This window comes from Dermacentor andersoni, chromosome 2 (genome assembly GCF_023375885.2).
Source record: "Dermacentor andersoni chromosome 2, qqDerAnde1_hic_scaffold, whole genome shotgun sequence".
Lineage (NCBI taxonomy): Eukaryota > Metazoa > Arthropoda > Arachnida > Ixodida > Ixodidae > Dermacentor > Dermacentor andersoni.
Window position 1 is genome coordinate 156,798,876 of NC_092815.1, and position 21,518 is coordinate 156,820,393.

General features: G+C 48.3%; 1 protein-coding gene across 1 annotated transcript in view; it reads right to left on the minus strand.

The window, feature by feature from the left end:
• Positions 1 to 21,518, minus strand: part of LOC129387282 (uncharacterized) — a 50,116-nt gene that overhangs the window by 13,713 nt on the left and 14,885 nt on the right. Inside the window, exon 3 of the mRNA XM_055076117.2 lies at positions 9,928 to 9,995. Coding sequence (XP_054932092.1) covers positions 9,928 to 9,995 — 68 coding nt within the window. The remainder of the gene's footprint in view (positions 1 to 9,927; positions 9,996 to 21,518) is intronic.

The following is a 21,518-nucleotide window of genomic DNA, read 5'->3' on the forward strand; positions in this document are numbered from 1 at the left end:
GCAACGAGGCAGCCCTAAACACGTGCGTAAGGCTTGACCTTGTAAGCTGTCCAAAGCGCGAACATTCGTTTTGCTTGCATTTGACAACACCGGTAGACTGTAACGTAGGAGTCCTAGAAACAGTACCCTGTACAGCTGCATCATAGAATGGACTAGTGTAGCCCAGTTTTTCAGGCAGAGAAACTTGAAGACCTGAGCGATGGCAACTAACTTCTTCGGATAGACGCAGTGAGGGCTCCACGAGAGGTTGTGGTCAATGATTACACCCACAAGGCGATGCGTCTTAACATAGGATACAGTTTGATCATTGATTAAAACAGGATACAATGACATTCGTTTGCGCGTAAAACCAACCAATGCGCACTATTCAGTAGGCACACTGAGGCCTTGTTCTCGGAGATATGACACCGTCATGGTTGCCGCCCGCTGAATCCTGGCTCCTACTTGAGGGCGAATCACCGCAGAGGCCCAGATGCAAATGTCCTCAGCGTATACGGAGATACGACTTGTCTGTGGTAAGTACTCCGCTAGTCCTACCAGGACGAGGTTGAACAAAATAGGGCTCAACGCTCCACCCTGCGACACACCGCGGCAGATGTAATGCTCTGAAGTTGGGCCATCTTCGGTCAGTAAGAAAAAGCACCTCTCAGTGAAATAGTCCCGGATCCATTGATACATCCGGCCACCAACTCTAACAGCCTCAAGCGAGATCAGACTTCGACGAAAGCCAGTCATAGCATCCGGATAGATGTTAAATCATTTTAGGTACCATTCCAAGTGAGCAAGAATCATTGCTTCCATTACTTTGCCGACGCAGCTCGAAAGCGCAATCGGACGATATTGACACATGTACTTATCTTTATCGGGCGACCACGTTTGGCCGCCTAACAAATGTTATCGCGTAGCGCAGGACGCGCCTGCATGTAAAAGAAGTTTCTGCAATGTTATCGATGGTTCCGTCCACTGTCTTTTACCGCAACTTGTGTAATCTGATTGCATGTATGCGCGACGCGAATAGTGTAGAACTTTGTGGAAGGCACGCGGGTCCCATCGGTTAATCTGGAACATTCGACGACTGATCTACAAAAGCCGACGCGCTTGACCCGCTGATCAGATTTTCGACGATCGCCGACCGTGTTCGCCGCTATCATTGTGCTATAAGTGTAGCCTCTTTTGTGGACACAGGTTCGCCCAATGAATGTTAGTTTTGTGTTTCACAGTATTGCTACTGTCTTCTTTGACGTCACGACCACGTGACATCTGGTGGAGGTGCTTTGCGTTCATGTACCGGACGCCCCCACAAAGCCGTGACCCAAGCCCTCACGCGGAAGACACCAGCGTCGCCAAGAACCAGCGAGGTAGCCGCAGGCTGCAAGGACTGCCCCCGGAGCACGGACTTTTGCCTGAGACGACCAGGAAGATCGCCACCAAGTCCACCCCAATGGCAGCCCCAGCGTCCCCCGTCGTGCTGCAGCAGCACAGGGAGCCTCCGACGTTCCGCGGTTCAACTTTCGAGGACCCGGAAAGCTGGCTTGAAACATATGAGAGAGTCGCTGCGTTTAACAACTGGAACAGCCACGACAAACTGCGACATGTCTTCTTCGCATTGGAAGACGCGGCCAGGACGCGGTTCGGGAACCGAGAAGCCACCTTAACAACCTGGGAACTTTTCCGTAGCGGCTTCTTGCAGGCATTTGCAAGCGTCGTGCGCCGACAACGAGCCCAAGCGCTATTAGAAACCCGGGTGCAGCTACCTAATGAGACATCCGCGATCTTCACGGAGGAAATGAGCCGTCTCTTCCGCCACGCCGACCCTGAAATGCCCGAGGAGAAGAAAGTCCGCCTACTCATGCGTGGTGTGAAGGAGGAACTTTTTGCCGGTATGGTACGAAGCCCACCGAAGACCGTCGACGAGTTTCTTCGCGAGGCCACCAGCATCGAGAAGACACTCGAGATGCGAAACCGGCAATTCGCCGTGAACGCTCCGCACCCGCAGCAAGGTGAACGCCCTCGCGATATCACCGACTACCTCGCCGCTACTCAGTGGAGCTCTCGACGACCGTCGCGTTCGCCATCACCAGGCCGCTACCTGTTGCCGCAGCGCCGACCATACACTGGCCCAGCCCGGGGCTGGTCAGCGAGCCCGTATCCGGAAAACTAAAAGCAGCAACCGATGGAGGTGCGGTTGCTGTTCGCCGAACTGACGAAGATCCTCCGCCGCCGACGAAGACACCGAAGAAACTACCTCGACGACATAACGACACGCCGCCGTCCCGACGAAGTCTGGAAGCAAAGAATTCGACGACGAAAGACGACCTGACGACGCGACGTTCCAGCTTCAGTTCAACACGACGCAGCCGCGATCCGACGCCGAGACCTAACTGCAACGCCAGACAAAGTACCACCGACCTCGACGTGCTTCTCGACGGCCACGCAGTTACCGCCTTAGTGGACACAGGGGCCGATTACTCCGTAATGAGTGGACACATCGCCGCCCAGTTGAAGAAAGTTAAAACTGCATGGGAAGGCCCTCAAATTCGAACCGCTGGAGGACACCTCATCACGCCGACTGGAATCTGCATGGCAAGAATAACCATTCATGACAGGACTTACCCTGCCACCTTCATTATCCTCCAACAGTGTTCACGAGACGTCATTCTCGGTATGGACTTCCTGAACCAACACGGCGCAATCATCGACCTGAAGTCGAAGTCAATAACGCTGTCGGAAGATAGAGCGATACTGCCGGAGAGCCCTCGTAGTCACCACGCCTTGAGTGTGCTCGAAGATCAAGTGAGCATCCCGCCTCGCTCCAGCATTGTTATTTCGGTCGGCACCGAAACACCCGCTGACGTAGAATGCGTCATCGAAGGCGACCAACGTCTACTGCTAGACCGTGAAATTTGCGCCGCAAGAGGGATCGCTCGACTGCATGGAGGGAAAACTGAAGTGTTGTTGACAAACTTCAGCCAGGAGTTCAAGCACATCAACAAGGGCACGACGATCGCGTACATCGAGGAAATTCTGGAAACCAGTAATGCGTTTGTCCTCTCGGATTCCGCCGCATCTACCCCGACGACGATGATTCCCGAACCAGACTACGACATTAATCCAAGTCTCCCCGTGATTAAGCAACAGCAGCTCAGAAGTCTGCTCCGACGATACAAAGGCTGCTTTTCGACGTCATCGAGGATTCGACAAACACCAGTCGCCAAGCATCGCATAATCACCGAGGAGTGCGCTCGACCACTCCGCCAGAGCCCTTACCGAGTTTCGCCGCGAGAACGTGCAGCTATAAGAGAACAAGTCGACGAAATGCTGCGCAACGACATCATCCAGCCGTCGAAAAGCCCGTGGGCATCCCCTGTTGTCCTGGTAAAGAAAAAGGACGGAACCCTACGTTCCTGCGTCGATTATCGTCGTCTGAACAAGATCACGAAGAAGGACGTATACCCCCTCCCACGAATAGACGACGCATTGGATCGGCTCTGCAACGCTAAATACTTCTCGTCGATGGACCTCAAGTCTGGCTATTGGCAACTAGAAGTCAACGAAAGAGATCGCGAAAAGACGGCCTTCATCACCCCAGACGGCCTCTACGAGTTCAAGGTTATGCCATTCGGACTGTGCTCGGCGCCTGCAACGTTCCAGCGCGTCATGGACACGGTGTTAGCAGGATTGAAGTGGCAGACCTGTCTCGTTTACTTGGATGACGTCGTCGTCTTCGCCGGAAATTTCGACGATCACCTCAAGCGGCTTGCGACAGTACTAGAGGCCATCAAGACGTCAGGGCTTACTCTGAAGCCGGAAAAATGCCGCTTCGCTTACGATGAGCTTCTGTTCCTAGGCCACGTAATCAGCAAATCTGGTGTCCGTCCAGACCCGCAAAAGACAGCTGCAATCGCACAATTCCCGCAACCCATCAACAAGAAGGCAGTGCGTAGATTCCTTGGCATGTGTGCCTACTACAGGCGCTTTGTCAAGGACTTTTCACGCATCGACGAGCCGTTGACACGTCTAACTAAATGTGATGTTGAGTTCAAGTGGGAAACGCCGCAGGCCGACGCATTTGAAGAACTCAAACGACGCATGCAGTCGCCGCCGGTACTTGCGCACTTCGACGAGTACGCCGATACAGAAATCCATACTGACTCCAGTAGCCTAGGCCTCGGTGCCGTTTTAGTCCAGAGGAGAAACGGAGTCGAACAGGCGATAGCTTACGCTAGTCGGTCGCTGTCAAAAGCGGAAAGCAACTATTCTACGACCGAAAAGGAATGCCTCGCCATCGTTTGGGCTACAGCTAAATTTCGCCCTTATCTTTATGGCAGGCCATTCAAAGTCGTCAGTGACCATCACGCGTTGTGTTGGCTAGCGAATATAAAGGATCCTTCAGGACGACTGGCACCGTGGAGCCTCAGACTACAAGAATACGACATCACTGTAACCTACAAGTCCCGACGAAAACACTCCGATGCCTATTGCCTATCACGGGCCCCTTTGACCCGCCGCCGCAAGACGACGCGAATGACGACGCCTTCCTTGGAATGATAAGCGCGGAAGACTTCGCTGAACAGCAACGGGCAGACCCGGAACTAAAAGGCCTCGTCGAATATTTGGAAGGGCACACCGACGTTGTCCCCAGGGCATTTAAGCGCGGATTATCTTCCTTCACGCTCCAAAACAATCTACTCGTGAAGAAGAACTTCTCACCAGTCCGCGCCAACTACCTTCTTCTGGTCCCGTCAGGACTTCGTCCAGAAGTATTGCACGCCCTACATGACGATCGGACCGCTGGAAACCTCGGATTTTCCCGGACACTATCGAGGATACAAGAAAAGTATTATTGGCCGCGCCTGACCGCCGACGTCGCCCGTTATGTCAGAACATGCCGAGACTGTCAGCGACGCAAGACACCGCCGGCCAGGCCAGCCGGATTACTACAGCCAATCGAGCCTCCTTGAGGACCATTCCAGCAGATCGGGATGGACTTGCTGGGACCCTTTCCGACGTCAACAACCGGAAATAAGTGGATCGTCGTGGCGACGGACTACCTCACCCGCTTCGCTGAAACTAAAGCACTGCCGAAAGGTAGCGCAGCTGAAGTGGCGAAATTCTTTGTCGAAAACATCCTGCTGCGACATGGCGCCCCAGAAGTCCTCATCACCGATAGAGGAACGGCCTTTACAGCGGAGCTCACCTAAGCCATTCTGAAATACAGTCAGACAAGGCACAGGAGGACAACGGCCTACCATCCGCAGACGAATGCTTTTACGGAGCGGCTGAATAAGACCCTCGCCGACATGCTAGCGATGTACGTCGACGTCGAACACAATACCTGGGATGCGGTCCTGCCGTACGCAACATTCGCTTACAACACGGCGGTACAAGAAACAACACAGATCACGCCATTTAAGCTGGTCTACGGCAGGAACCCGACGACGACGCTCGACGCCATGCTGCCGCACGTCACTGACGAGGGCAATCTCGACGTCGCTATCTATCTCCAGCGCGCCGAAGAAGCCCGCCAGCTCGCCCGCCTGCGGATCAAGAACCAGCAGAGGACCGACAGCCGACACTACAACCTCCGACGACGCTTCGTCGAGTACCAGCCCGGCGACCGTGTTTGCGTATGGACCCCGATACGCCGACGAGGACTCAGTGAGAAACTACTCCGACGCTATTTCGGAACCTACAAGGTCATCCGACGTATTGGCGCTCTGGACTATGAGGTCGTGCCAGACGGCATTTCGCATTCACAGCGGCGCCGCGCACGATCTGAAGTGGTCCACGTGGTGCGCCTTAAACCCTTTTACGGCCGCTGACAAACTTCCTTATTTTTGTTGTTTCTTTGCTGCTACGAGTGCTTTTGTTTATTACTTTCGTTTGTTTGCAGCATCAGGTCGATGCTTTTTAAGAGGGGGGTAATGACACATGTACTTATCTTTATCGGGCGACCACGTTTGGCCGCCTAATAAATGTTATCGCGTAGCGCAGGACGCGCCTGCATGTAAAAGAAGTTTCTGGAATGTTATCGATGGTTCCGTCCACTGTCTTTCACCGCAACTTGTGTAATCTGATTGCATGTATGCGCGACGCGAATAGTGTAGAACTTTGTGGAAGACACGCGGGTCCCATCGGTTAATCTGGAACATTCGACGACTGATCTATAAAAGCCGACGCTCTTGACCCGCTGATCAGATTTTCGACGATCGCCGACCGTGTTCGCCGCTATCGTTGTGCTATAAGTGTAGCCTCTTTTGTGGGCACAGGTTCACCCAATAAAAGTTAGTTTTGTGTTTCACAGTATTGCTACTGTCTTCTTTGACGTCACGACCACGTGGCAATATGATGAAAGCTCAAGCGGAGACTTTCCGGGTTTCCGAATGGGGATGAAGTGGTTTGATTTCCATTGTTTAGGAACGGCGCCGTTCTGCCAAGACTCATTGTAGTAGTTGAGCAGCTCATCACGTGCGTCATGTCCAAGGTGCTGGTCGCCAACGCAGCATCAAGCTCTTCGAGTGAAAAATAGCATGTTCATTTCTGGTACACGTGCCTCAGGGATGTCATTCAGTGATGCGTCAGTCATGATAGCCACAAACCCAGCAACGCGTGCACAGAACTCTTCAGCCACTTGAAGTTCCGAGCGGAGTTGGTAGAGGGCCAGAGCAACAAAGGGCTTCCTTTGATGTGGCGATGAGCGAAGACCCCTATCCGTTCTCTATCTGTGCGAGAGCTATTTTCTGGGATCAAGCGACTGGCGGAAAGTTTTCCACCGTTTATCTTCCAATTTATCCATACGGCACTGGACTTTCTTTTGAATGCGTCGTGAAGCCCTCAGATCCAAGACGGACTTCATGCACCGATCCCTCCTCTCCACCTGTCGGCGTGCCGCACGCAGCCTCTCCAGTTTTATGTCCAAGTCTGCTCACCTTCCTCACCTTCTACGCGAGCAGATGGATGTTTTCAATGCATCTGTGATTGCATCTTCGATAGTGTGCGAAAGGCCTTCCCGACATGCGTCCTTCATATTCTTCTCAAACTTTGACCAATCAACTCTAAGCAAGACAGTACAGGAGCGTTGCTCAACTCCTCTAATCTTTATGTATGTTGGAATATGGTCGCTTCCATGTGTTTCTATGTCCGTAAACCATTGGACGCTCGAGACAAAGCGCCGTGACAGCAAAGTCCAAGCAGCTACTATAGGTCGTGCCTCGCAGAAATGTAGGGCTGCCGTCATTCACACAGCACAAATCATGGTAGGCAGCAAAGGAGGCAGGACTCCTGCCTTTGGAGTCAATTTTAGTGCTTCCCCATAGCTGGTAATGCGCGTTAAAGTCACCTGTGATAACCCAGGGGCCCTTGTTCATTAGTAATATTTTCTTAAGTCGTTCGCCGCCAAAGTGACCCGCTGGGGATATATAGGCGCCAATTAGTGTAAAGCACACATCCTTCTTTTTCGACATTCAGGCAGACATATTGGTTGTCGTCATGAGGCCCTACCCTATTTGTGACATATGTAATGTCCGCGCGGATGTAGATGATTACTTTCGTGCTCGCACTGCATGTGGACGACACGACAGATTCGTAACCGGACAGTCTGAGTGGAGATGATGTATTTGGTTCGCAAATGACCAGCAAGGGGTAGCGATTTCCAAAAATGAATTAGCGAAAGTCTGCTATACGGGTCCGTAGATCCCTGGCATTCCACTGAAAGATCGACGCACTTTTAACTTCAGGGGACTATTGGTCGGGCCGTGATGCTTAAACGATGCTAACAAGCACTGGATTTAATGCATCCAGTATTTGCAGAGCACTTCGAGCTGCTGGTATTTGCAGCTTGTTCAGTATGATGCGCATTGTATTAATTAGCGATTGCAGCATATCAGCCACCTGCTTGTCTTGGTCGCACAAATCACCGACAGTAGATGTCGGGGGTAGTCCAGCAGAAGATTGCTGTGATTCTGTTGGTGTATGCTGTCGTTTCGGTAGAGCCGGCCAAGATTTTGCAGATGTGGTCCTCTCAGTGGCCTTGTTCTTCGACGTCCTTTCCACAGTGTCTGGCCTGGGCGGTAGGGGAGGAGGTGGTGTTGTAGGAAGTGGCATGCGCGTCGCAGAGGCAACAGCCTTGAGGAGCGCCGGCGACAGGAACATCGCTTCCTGATTTAATCGGCGGCTTCGCGATGAGATGAATGATCTCTCGCCATCTCTTTCAAGAGATGGCGAGAGATCTTTCTTTCTTAATATGTAGGCATTTCTTCTGCGAAGCTTCCTGTGACCCTCCGCAGTTCGAACACTTCATTACAGTTGCGCCACATTTATCTGCAGCGTGGGGCTCGTCACAGCAGGGGCATGCCGCCTGATCTTCTCAGACATTGCTCACGTGTTCCAGTTTCATGCATTTGCGGCACTGAAGAGGTTTCGCAATGAAAGGCCGCACTGCATGTCTGAAGAGTCCCACTTTAACATGCGAGGGTATATATTTACCCTTGAATGCAATATTCACGCCGTGAATTTCCTAGCGGCTTAACATCAACAATGACCTCATCATTGGCTGACTTGATAATTGGCAAGTCGTTATTAAGGATGGCGACGACTACGTCATAGATAACGCCGGTGACTACGAGAGATCCCAGAGGAATGTAAAAGCGCACCTGAATGTCATCGAGGTCCGTTACGCTGCGTAGAGTGGTCATAGCAGCTGCATGCTGGAGATCAACCGCCAGTAGAGTTTTTTCGGGTATTCACTCGAATGTCCGGTATTTCATTTGGCACCAGGGCTTCCAGTGACATCGACACAGATTGCCTACTAAGTAGCTTCATGTTGACGGTGAGAAGCAGAGGCACAAATATGATGGTATTGGCGTCAGGCTTCTGCGTGTGTCTTACTGTTTGCGTGCTTGACGATGAGGACGTCCTGGTGTTCCTTCTCTTCGCTCTGCGGCTCTGCACAAGCTGGAAGTCATCATCGGTAGTGTCCTCACTGCTCAGAGAGTAAACGTGGGTATCCTCGCTGTCGCTCTGCTGACCGATCCGCCTCCTGGAGGCGGCCGTCGCTGACGCCGCCGTCGCCGGCAGACGTGCGGGGTCGTCCACTTCCATCACGACCGAGCTGGGGGCGAGGACCAGCGGATGAACTTAGATTTTCACAGAAATAAACCGGAACTAGGAAGAACAGCGCTTTATTAAAAAACACTTCGTCTTCGTCTCCCACAAAAGCTAAAATACGAAGAGATGTATGGTCAGATAAGAAAAGGTAGGTCAAATCCGGAGAGATACCAAAACTGATCATAGCTAAGGAAGGCATGAAAACCAATCAACATGACGATTTGGGCCCCTGCTGGCTAACCTGGAACACGGAGCCGGCGAAACGCGACGCGGGAGATACAAAGATTACAGATTACTCGTTCAGATAAGCTGCGCAAAAGAAGTAGTTGTCCGTTCCAGTGAGGTATGCGCAAGGTAGGTATTATTTTAAGCTTTAACTATTTACTTTCTCGAGGAAATTAGGGGCGCCGACGTAGGCTGCGCTTAGGGCCATTCTTTGGCTAGCATGTGATATCAATCACGCCGCCGCACACCACCGTCAGCCTTCACTGTCGCGACAACAAAACGTTCCAGCTGAAGAGCTTTGCTGTAAATTGGACCCCTTCCATAAGCTTTGCACAAACAGCTGACACGTCAAACGTTGTAATCACATGCCTAAACAAATCACTGCGTGCAGGAGCGGGGAAGGGGCATGCATTTATTAAATGTTAAACTAATGGGCATGCTCAGTTCGGTTGCTGCCGAAGTGCAGATTGTCTCATCTTGGCTACAAGCGAGAATGAAACGGGCGCCGAAAGGCCAGTTTCACACTCGCCTGTTAATCCCCAGCCAACTCAGTGGGCACTTACACAGCATTCGCACACCTACTCATTTCATACTTACCGTCGTCCGTTACGAAAACAGGTTTGTCAGGTGTTGATCCTTCCTTGAAATAGTTGGTGTGGTTTTCGCTGAAAGATACGTCACAATTTAAGCTGTTATGCACCTCTCAGGCAAAATACAACCAGATACCTTTGAGACGCAGTGTATTTCTTTTTTCAAAGGACACAATCATTTACGTCTCTCAAACAAGCGGAGACGTTCGTCTTCCTTTAATGCTTAGACATTACTGCATTTTCTGTTCTGTGCGCGGCCCATGATGTTCCTTTCCAGGCGCACCAGGTTACAGATGCCAACTTGCCCCCATCGTTTCTCCTATACCTGTCAAACCAGATAGTGTTGCAGAGCGTATTGAAGTCACAGCCCACTCTGGAAACGATCCAGAATTACGGCAGTGAAAAGAAAGAGTCTTCAAATATCGTTGTTTACTAACGCATGAACGCACTGAAAATTAGTGTTTTATTTAAGAACACGTAAAATGACCATAAAAACGTCGTTGGCCTTCACACATGCTCGAACACCAGCACTTGCATCCGAAACAAACGCACGGTAATCAAATTTCTCAAATACTGCAATGTGTCTTGATAAATTTCGCCAGAACCAATCTAACAGCGAATGTCGACGGTAATGTGCTTAGAGAGAGAGAGAGAAGTTTAATGATATGAAATGCTGAGAGGTCGGCCTGAGGTATATTCCTCTAGCCAGCTACTCGGCATTGGGGGAAGGGGAAGAGGGAAAGAAAGAGGGAAGAGGTGCATGATGGGTGACGATGACGATAGAAGGAAGATGTAGAACATATCGCAAGCAATTTGGCATGCTCAAAGTCTGCAATCCAAGCCCGTTGTTTTTAAAAAGTTCAGTAATGCCTGAATGGCCTTGAAACTCGATTGAGGATCTGGCCAAGGGCCTAAAATAACGTCCTCCGACAACGGTGCGCTTGTCGAGACGCGTAAGGTCGTTGTCCAACCTTTCACGCTCTTCCACGTGCTTAGGGCAGTCACAAAGCACATGACCTATAGTCTCAGTCACATTGCACACCTCACAGTGTGGAGACTCGGTGCGTCGCATGAGGTGCACGTATCCGCGCGTAAACGCTACCCCCAGTCTTAGTCTGTGCAGAAGACTGGCACAGCTTCGTAATGTGCTTAGCATTGAATATATACAGCGACACAACGTATTTTCACCGTCAAAACGATTAAGATACGAACCCGCTACTCTAGCGAGACCCCTTTTTCGCGCTTCCCGATTAGTGTTCCTGTACATACTCCCGCAGGGACCAGAGATGTGCACAATTTTTCCTGAACCACTCGCACGCCTATTCGCGGAGCGCCATCACGTGGTGCGAAATTACGTGAAATGTACAATTGCTCCATAGAATAAAGAACCAACTTTAGAGAAGGGAAACTGTAACTTCCGCAGTGGTTCGAAAATAAGAAGCGGCAGCGCATAAAACTTAGCGAGGGGCCCGACAGATGACGCTACTTAAACAGGGAGCGGAAATGCCTTTTTTTAGTGCAATATCCAACATGGCTGCTTTTTACCGGTGGCGTACGCTGGGTACGCGCCGTGCTCGCCTTGTTGGCTTTGCGGCATGCCTCAGCTGCCGCGTTTTAATCGCCAGGAGACTAAACAGCCTGTGCTGACGCCCCTACAAACAAGCCACAAGTGAGTGAACTGGACGTGCGACTTTATTGGCAGAAGAAAAGTAGTCCACCTTCTCGTACAAGAGCAGAAATAAAATTTGCATGTCGAGATTCGCTGAAACCATTAACGAGAGCTCATAAACTGCTCACTTTCGTCGTCGCACATGGCGATCTGGTAACGATCGACAATCAGTACCGCAAGCACATTGGGCAGTGCACCACCTGTCGACAGTCGCCGTAACTTGCACTGCGAAGCAATCGGGTGACGCACGGCATCTGCTGCCGCCACCAACACAGCGACATGGACTACCCGGTATTTTAGCGTTACCTCCTTTCCAACCTGCACGCTTCTTTTTGTTCTTTCGGGGGCCGCTAATATGTAACTCATACTTAGTTAGTGCCCCACATTCTCAATATGGGCATCACCAATTCGCAGCCGCTTTCGCAGGCCTTTCCACTCATGTGGCTATCAGCTTCATACACTTCGGACTATGTAATCACGTGTGCTGGTCTCTGTTCACGCCACATCACGGCCGATGAAGGCCCACAAGCATAATTTGCCCGCGGCTGCAGCAGGAAAGGTCGAACGGGGAGAGCACCAATTACGGTGCATGTAAATTGGGAGTCTTTGTCGCTGTGTAGACTGCAGGGGCATATGGTTACCTCGAGAGACTGTTGCCCATGCAGCTGACCAGGTCGCCACATCCAAGAAACATAACACGGCGACCATTATCAATTAGACTCGGCATTCAATCACCGCATAAGGTTCAGGCAATACACTGTACATTGGCTAAGATCCATATGACAACAGTGGGCATTCACGCACTACAGGTCGCCTACAGCACATTTAGCTATCCGCCTTCAGGCACAGTGCTTGCCTACGTCACACATGGTGGTCTAGTAATGAGTGGCAACCAGCAGCGCAAGCAGATTGGACAGTGCCCCACCTGTTTGCATTGACACTCGCCATAACTTGCACAGCGAATCAATCGGGTGACGCAAGCACCTGCTGTCATAGCAAACACAGCGGCATGAACTACCCGGCATTCTAGCGTTACCTCCTTTCCTGCCTGCACGTTTCTTTTTGTTCTTTCGGTAGCCGCTAATGTGTCGCTCGCACTTGGTGCTTTACCTGCTCTCAATATGGACATGGTCAATTTTGTCGGAATCCCCATTTTGCAGCCATTTTTGCAGGCCTTTCCACCCATGCGGATATCAATTTCATACACTTCAAATCATGTTATAATGTATGATAGTCTCCATTCACGCTAAATCGCGGCCAAAGAAGGCCACAAGCACACTTCACCCACGGCTGCAGCAGGAAAGGACAAACAAGGAGCACCAATCGCGGTACATGAAAACAGGGAGTCTGTGTCACTGTGCGGACTGCAGGAGCAGGTGCTTACCTCGAGAGGCCGTTGCCCAATGCAACTGACCAGGCCGCCACATCCGAGAAATATAACACGGCAACCATGACCAAGTGGGACAACATTGAAGCAAGACTGCAATCAAATGACTTCAGCATACTCTAACATAACGCTCAATCTATACATTGGCACTATACACTATACATTGGCTACGATCCACATGACAACAGTGAGCATACACGCACACGGGTTGCTTGCGGCACATTCAACCGTCTGACTGTAGGCATAGTGCTTGCCTTCGTCGCACATGGTAGTCTGGTAACAAGCAACACCCAGCAGCGCAAGCAGATTGGACCGTGTATCCCACGTGTTTGCACCGACAGTCGCCGTTGAAGATGAGCAACTTGCATTGCGAAGCAATCGGGTGACGCAAGCATCTGCTGCCGCAGCCAACACAGCGACATGAAGTACCCGGCAATTTAGCGTTACCACCTTACCAACCTGCATACTTCTTTTAGCCCCGTCGCATGTCACTAATGTGTAACTCACACTTGGTGCCCCACATTCTCTAAATATGGGCATGGTCACAAACACCATTTTGCAGCCGCTTTTGCAGGCCTTTCCGCACATGTGGATATCAACTTCACACACTTAGAAGCATGTAATCATGTATGAGAGTCTCCGTTGGCGCCAAATCATGGCCGAGGAAGGCCACAAGGAAACTTTGTACACGGCAGCAGCAGGAAAGGACGGAACGGGGAGCACCAACCACGGTGCGTGTAAATTCGCAGTCTATGTCACTGTGCGGACTGTAGAAGTAGGTGCTTGCCTCGAGAGACTGCTTCCCAATGCAACTGACCAGGCTTCCACATATGAGAAACGTAACATGGTGACAAGTACCAAGTCGGAAAGCAGCGAAACAAGATTCTGCAATCAATCACTTCAATGTAGCTTGCGCAAAAACGCAGGCTGTCGAGCAAGAATAACAATCCTGAATGAGACGAGGAATTAAACATGGGAATGAGAAAGCTTGCAGTCAAGAAAGAAGCCCCTCTACCTTGCAAGCGCTGAAAGACAAAACATTAAGAAAAGGTAAATGACACATAGCACACAGTGTAAAGGTTAATACAAGACACACGCCAATGCCGCATTAGCTATTTCAGGAGAGGAATTGCAGATGGCAACGTACACTAGAAAATATTGCTACAGATATGTTATGCTTGTAGACAGTGACTCGTATTAAGTATGAGCAAAGAATCGGTTAACCTTTACTGTTTGGATGAGGAATAGGAATGATCTCTAACAAGAATGTGGAATGAAACAGATTGCATTCATTGAAAAGACATTATATTTCGCACGAATTGGCAAAGCCAGGAAGGGCAAGCTGACGGAACACTCTTTGGCCGGCATTGTCTGTGCTTGTTCAGAGGTTGCAGGTACATCTGAAGACACAGAATTTTTGCTGTTGAGGTACTTGGATGACTCGGCCGATATCCGTGCTGGTGGAATGATGGCGGGGGCTCTTTTCACTCTTGACACAGTCGTCCGTAGACTTGATATCTCATCCAAATAATTCTGGAATGTCTTCTTTGTTCGTGGTCTTGCGAATTCGGCTCCAGCCCCTTCCTGTTGGTGTAGATTGGGGCTCCCGTACTTGGCCAACATGTACCAACATGTACTTGGCCCAGACTCTGTTGGGGCAGAACAGCGACATATGAAATACAGTAGAGATTATCCAAACTCATGTAGTGTTTTCTTTTATGTTCGAACCAATTATGCTGAACTGTAAACATGAACAAACGTTCATATCATCTGCTACAAACAAATGACATGTATCTCAAGGCTAACAAGCCAATACAGCATATATCGAGCATATTTATTTCTGAACCAGGTGTTGTTTACCTTGTAGTGGTAACCAAAGTCCACACAAGGACCTTGTTGTAGCAGGCAGCAGCTTCTGTTTAGTGCATAGAGTGTGTTGCTTTATACTGGTGCTATCCTCATTACTGCATGTCTGGAACAGAAATTTTGACTGCATCAGAAATTGAATAAGCACAATTTTGCAATATAAAACGTGGAAAGGTGCGACATATACATCATAATGGTTTGTGGCTACAGAACATATACAAGTATACACTGTTTGTTCTAGGGTACTGAAGCAGCATGGTAAAGAAATATTGTTACTCTCCGTAAAATTGTCAACAGCTTAAGATCACAAATGAGAACATTTGTGCACTCGTCTATACACTAGAAGAGATCGCACTGCTGGTTTCACAAGCAAATAGGTGAAAGACATGAATCTATTGGAAATGATACATTGTTTTTCTGCATGAAGGTGATACACCGCTTCACTACTGCAAAAATAAATGCTCTGCGGTAAACCAAACTGAACAGCGAGAACATTTGGAACCAACAGGTACGAAATATGGGTGAATTATCGTGCGTGCAACTGTTTAATACATTAAATTCAGTACTTTAGCTTCAGTTTATCAAAGGGTTATTCGGTTCTGTGAACGAAAGAAGTTGCCGGTGGGCTCAAAAAAAACATATTGATAAGGTTACTCAGTCACCCATGGCTACGGCTGTAACGAGATGAAAAATGTGACGCACGTTCCGATATCGCTTTCTCTTTCGTGAATGTATGTATAATGGTGGCCTCGCAACTGAAAGTTTATTTCACAAACACCAACGTAGGGTCCTGACTGCCCATATGTAATGCAGCATCTAGTTCGTTAACTTGCCTCCGCCTGTAAGTTAACGAGACGAATATATTACATAGCGATTGAAGCAGCGATGTTAAACGACTCACCGGTATTGCTGTCCCCAGTCGCAGCAGGATCCAGCTCCCATTTTGATGCAGACGTGTTCCACATGGCTCACGACTGAAACCTAGCTTTCGGGCTTACACCCCAAGTTAAATAACGCGAGATATCGAAGCGCAATAAACTGGTTTTAGCACAGAATAACCAACCGATGTACAAACCAAAGAGTCCGTACCTGCCGTGCACGCGAACATACCGGTAAACATTTTAAATCCAGGCCGAAGGTCACGTGGGAGATCGATGATGCTGAACGCTATTTTGCGCTTAAAATGGCAAAAAAAGAAAACAAGGTTGGTAATAAAGAGTACGATGTAAAATTAGGAATGATAATTGTGTGCTCTTTGTCATGTAATAAAAACCCTTCGTTTATTGTTGAAGAAAGCTTGTAGGTTAAAATTGCGCTTACTACGGCGCTTCTAGAGGGAAATAATGCGCTCACGGGGGAAACTTCTTTAATTGGTGTGCTATGCCTGTTTCTTTAGCAGCGCCGCGCGGTCGATTTTTTCGCCCTCTGTGGCCATTTGTTGAACTTGAGAGTGTTCGGGGCCTGACTGCGCCGCTGCCAAGCCAACATTACGGGCGCGACGCCGACTGGTCGTTTCGGTCAGTGCCATCAACATTGCAATCAGCGGACCGTCGAGCGTGCGTTGCATTAATCGCTTCCGGGTCGCAGCTGCGATATTCGACGATATTAAGTCAACGACTTTGGTCAACTGATACGAAACGCATTACATTGACACTTGTATTCGATTATGATGGGATGCAGCGCACCGAACTGCACAAACCAACGGTGGTAAAGCTTTTTACGCGGTGCCGTGCGGGCGGACAGACGTGCGCCTGCGAGTAGTGTAGCTACTGCATATGGGCCGAGACCTGATGGCTCTGAATGGGACCAGGATACGCGAGGTGCGTTCGCCTTGGTTACACTAAAGCTAAATTTATCCCGACTAACACCCCAGTAAACGCTGAGACGCGTACGTCTGGCATGAGAAGTTGTTCATGGGTACGATTTTTGGCGTATATGTGCAACTCGACACAGACAAGGGACAAAGGGTGAACGACACAACTGTGTCGCGCTCCACGTATACGCCAAGAATGTCAACTTACCAAGTCGTCCAATTCGATTTGTTGCTTGGACGATTGTCCTGACTAAGCGGGTCTAGAATAGTGCGTTCAAAACAGAGGTAAATGCTGGCAGACACAATTTGCCCGTGCACCCTGGTTTTTCTCTCTTCTGTTTATTTTTTTTTTTTTTTATTGTCGGCGTTCTAATTTTTATGTAATGTTGATTGATGTGCTACTGTTTATTGTTTTGTAATAAGCGAGCACCTCGTGCCTTCCCGCTTATGAGAAAGCTGTGATAGCTTCAGCATTTACTGCCCGCAATATCTTGCTTGCTCGATCAGCGTTGGTCACATGAGGAATGTAAAATTCGGCCTGTATGTTTAGTAAGCATTGTGTTATAGTAAATTCACCTGAGTAGTATGACGCGATCAAGAAAATCTTTTCTCATTTTACAGTCTGCAATGTGTGAATACTTACTTCGCAATTTTGCTATCTTGATCTAATTAGTGCAATAAAAGTAACCTGTTGTTGCTCTTAATAGCTTGTTGCCTTTCCAGTTGCTTTGAATTCTACCCCCCAAGGCTCCAAGAACCACTCTTGCCCTGCTGTCAGCGGCCGTTAGTCATCCATTCCCTCGTACGAAATAAATTTGATCTACAAGCTCTTGCATCTTGAATGTTTTTCCACTTGCAGATTTGCTGCTACGAAGCAGCTGTTTAGTTTGCAGTATGAATCAAACGTGAAAATAAGTATTGCATAAAATGAGCGAATGTGAACATTTTAATTGTGTTTAAACCTACGTGTCTGCCCCGCTTATATCGTAAACGTGCAGCCGCAGTGAATGACGGTTAGTGATAAATGGCACTCTGTTAACGGTCCCTGACATTACTGCAGGCACGATAGTTCGCTTGGCGACGATCATTCATCGGCAGGTTCCGGCAGCCAAAATGCGCTGACTTAATTGTTCAACTAGGTGTGTGATGCTTTCTTTAAACACCCTTTCAAACATTTCTTCCCTTCCGGCCTCGGCGAGAAAACTTCATAGCCTGCTGAAAAAGATTGTACCACTTTTTTGTTGCAATGCACCGCGTGTTTGCACGTGATCTATTGAGCTGTTCGAGCCACGGGCCCAGTCAGGATTTTATTTCGGGTAATCGAGGGGATCCTACCACCTATAGGCACGGTCGCGCGTGTGTTTGCATATATGTGTGTATATATGTACATACAAGATTTTATTTCGGGGTTTGAAACCCTACCGTCTTCCCGCTACTTCAACGGTTCGAGTGTAGGTTGCATTAAATGGTGCCGTCTTGCTCAGCGCTTGTAATGAATTGCCGCACTTAGCTCGCGACCAGCGGACAAAAAAGAAAATGGAACACCGCGCGGCATGTGCCTCCGGCGCGCGGGAGGAGTGGCTTCACTGCATTGCTGCAACATATGCCGAACATATGCGCAACTCTGCTCCCTGCGGGAGCATATTACAGCGACACTATTCCCGATTAAAGCGTATTGATGACTTGAAAGTGGCAAGACTCTCCTCCTCGCGGCGCCTACCTCCTCGATTATACTGGCCTGCCGGCTGCGCACGGCACGCTTTATCTCCTGGGCTCCCGCGAACGGGCCTCAGGTTATTTTGGGCCAGTTGCGCGCTCCATTAATGTGGGAAATCTTGAGAAATGCTGATAACATCGATAATGTTGAAGGCAACGTTTATGAGGAGGTTGGTATTTTCTCAAAGTCGTATGAACGGTGTATATTGATGTAATAGGAGCTTTCAGGCGAGTTTTATACTCCGGACAATTTTTCTGCCACATGATGAGATATTTTACATTGTGCGTCTGATGTAGTATCGCTTATGGCAGATCCCTTTGTGTATTAAGCCAAAGCCTTATATCTCTCTTTCAAGGTCGCGTTGTGAGCTACAGAAGATATCACGTGACCGAAGCAAGGACGGAAGCGAACTAAACCATTTGCAGATGTGTGTAAGAGATGATTACTGATTAGCAAATATAGTAATGAATGATTAGTGATTGAATTAAGATGAATTAGGGTGTATTAACGGGAATTAAAGTGTATTAAGGAGAATTCAGGTGCATTAAAGCCGATGGAGGTGGATTCGGGTGAATGAAGATGGATTTGTTTATTTACTCAAACATCTTAAAAGCCCGGCCGGCATTACATAGGGGGCAACAACAGTAAGTACAAAGCAACGCAGTACTACGATGTGTACAGAAGTCGCTGACCGATGTACGCAGAAGTCGCTGATTAAGGTGCCTTAGGGGGATTAGGGAGATTAAAGTGAATTAAGAAGGATTATGGTGGAATAAGAAGTATTAGGGTGGATTGGGGTCGATGGAGATGGATTAAGGTGGATTAAAGGGCACTAAGGAGGAATATGGTGGACTAAGGTGGATTAAAGTGAATGGAGTACGATTAGGGTGGATTAAGGTGCATTAGGAAGAATTAGGGTGGATTGAATTCCATGAAGGAGGATGAAGGTGAATTGAGGTGGATTAAAGTACATTAAGGAAGATTAAGGTCGATTAAGGTGGATGAAGGATTAGAATTAATTAAGGTTTATTAGAGTAGCCTTAAAGCCATAATCCTCCTTAATGCACCTTAATCTACCATAATCAGCCTTAATATCCTTCATCAAGCCTAATTCACCTTAATCGTCCTTCATCCACCTTAATCATCTTTCATACACCTTAATCCTTATCCATGCATTTTAACCCTGCTTTATACACCTTAATACACGCTAATCCACCTCCATCAACCCCAATCCACCTTAATCTACCCTAATTTACCTTAATCCTCCTTCATCCACCGTAATATACCTTAATCCTCCTTCATCCACCTTAATCCTTCCTAATCCTGGTCAGTGCACCCTAATCCACCTTATACCGCCCTAATCCGCCTTGATCCTCCTTATTACACTCTAATCCACATTAATTCTCCCTAATCCACCCTAATTCAGTTACTAACGATTCATTAGTTAACTTGGCTAGTCATTCTCTTATATAGGGGTGGACATGCTTTGGATCGCCTCTGGCCTTCCTTGGTTCACGTGATATTTTCTGTTCACAAACCTTCAATCAGAGATCTACAGGCTTTCACCTTAAAACTTTAAAAAACGCAATGCGGACTAGCTAGCGCTCACTACCTGCAAAACTATGGGTATCGTCATCAGCTGTCCATGTTGGTTTTACCTCGAGTAAAATATGTGTAATGTTTTCTTTGAGCTCTTACTGAAAGTGCGAATAGTTTCCCTTCGGTCTCATCGCGCACATAATCCAAGTGCGACGCGTGCGACGCAGCTGGCGAGGCTCCTCATCATCGGCGAGCGTTCGTTGATGCCTTCAGCGCTACGCTAAACCTTGCTATCGCTTTCAATACGTCGCCTTCGGACAAACATACCAAGCGTTACGTCTACACTTAAATAAAACAAATAAAATACCATCTAATTTCACCTACAGTTGGCTTTATGTTACGGATGTGAGAGTATCCAAAATCTTAAGTACCAATTGAAAAGTCTTTGCTCCTGAATTTGCATTGGATTAGACAAGTAGCTATAAGAAATTGCCCAGTAATTCTTGCGTTCGAATACCATAAGAAACAGCAAGAAGGTTTTTTAGTCTACAGGGAGAAAGACTGGTGCAAGTGAAGACTCTTCCGAATCACTCTGCTTCAAGGGAACCGCGGCTGTTGTGCAGATGCGCCAGTTTTTGAACGAAAGCATGGAGGAGACCACTTATTCACAATGGCTCTTTTCATTGAACGATCATTTCTTGCAGTAAGCAGCCATCCAATTGGTCGTCTTTATATCGGGAAACCATTTTACAATTTCCCTGTCCACACTATGCGTGGATTCCTTTGAAACGATGCACTGTGCTGTAGAATTGCTCTTAGCTCCTTTATTGAGCACCACTCTCTACCACAAATATATTGTGCCATGCTATTCTTTCGTTTCATTACTTTCGATGTCGCGGTGTAGCAGATATCACCACCTTTGATTAATGCGAAGCGGTAATGCGAACCAGAAGTGGATTTTCCGCGAACAAGGGTAAGCGTTCCGCCCCAGCCGCGTGCTAAAGCAGGGCACAAAATAATGGCAGTACGCTAGTCTTACCGATGAGCTTAAGCTTCGCATATTTATGATAATTCCACCCGAGAATTGCGGGCTTAGTTTTTTTTTTTTTTTTTTTTTTTTTGCGTTGACAGGCTTTTCAGCTCAGTTCGAAATTTGGTGATAACGACATTATGTTGTTACGGGGATGTTAGGAGTATAGGCAGACCGTCTTTGCAATGTATATACAAGCAGAGTCAATGGCATTAAGATGTCTGACTAGCAACAACACGCAGCGGCCAGCGTCTCGCGATCTTCTTCTTCCTCTCCCTTCTTTTAACCCTCCGTAACAATGTGTGTCAAATAACATCAATAAGTTCTTTCTGCCGAACAAAGTATTCGTAATCTGAATATTTCACTATCATTAAAAATTGGAAATATGCGATATTTACAGCTCATTCTTCGCGAATATTCGTATTTGATTCGATTAGATTTTTCTTAATCATACACACATATTCGGGCCTTCTTTTCTTGAGCATTCGAATTCAGTTAAATTTTTCATTCTAACACCTCTAAATTTTGTGCCTCAGCCTAAGGAAAAATTATGTGCCGTGTTATTCCTATTCTTTTC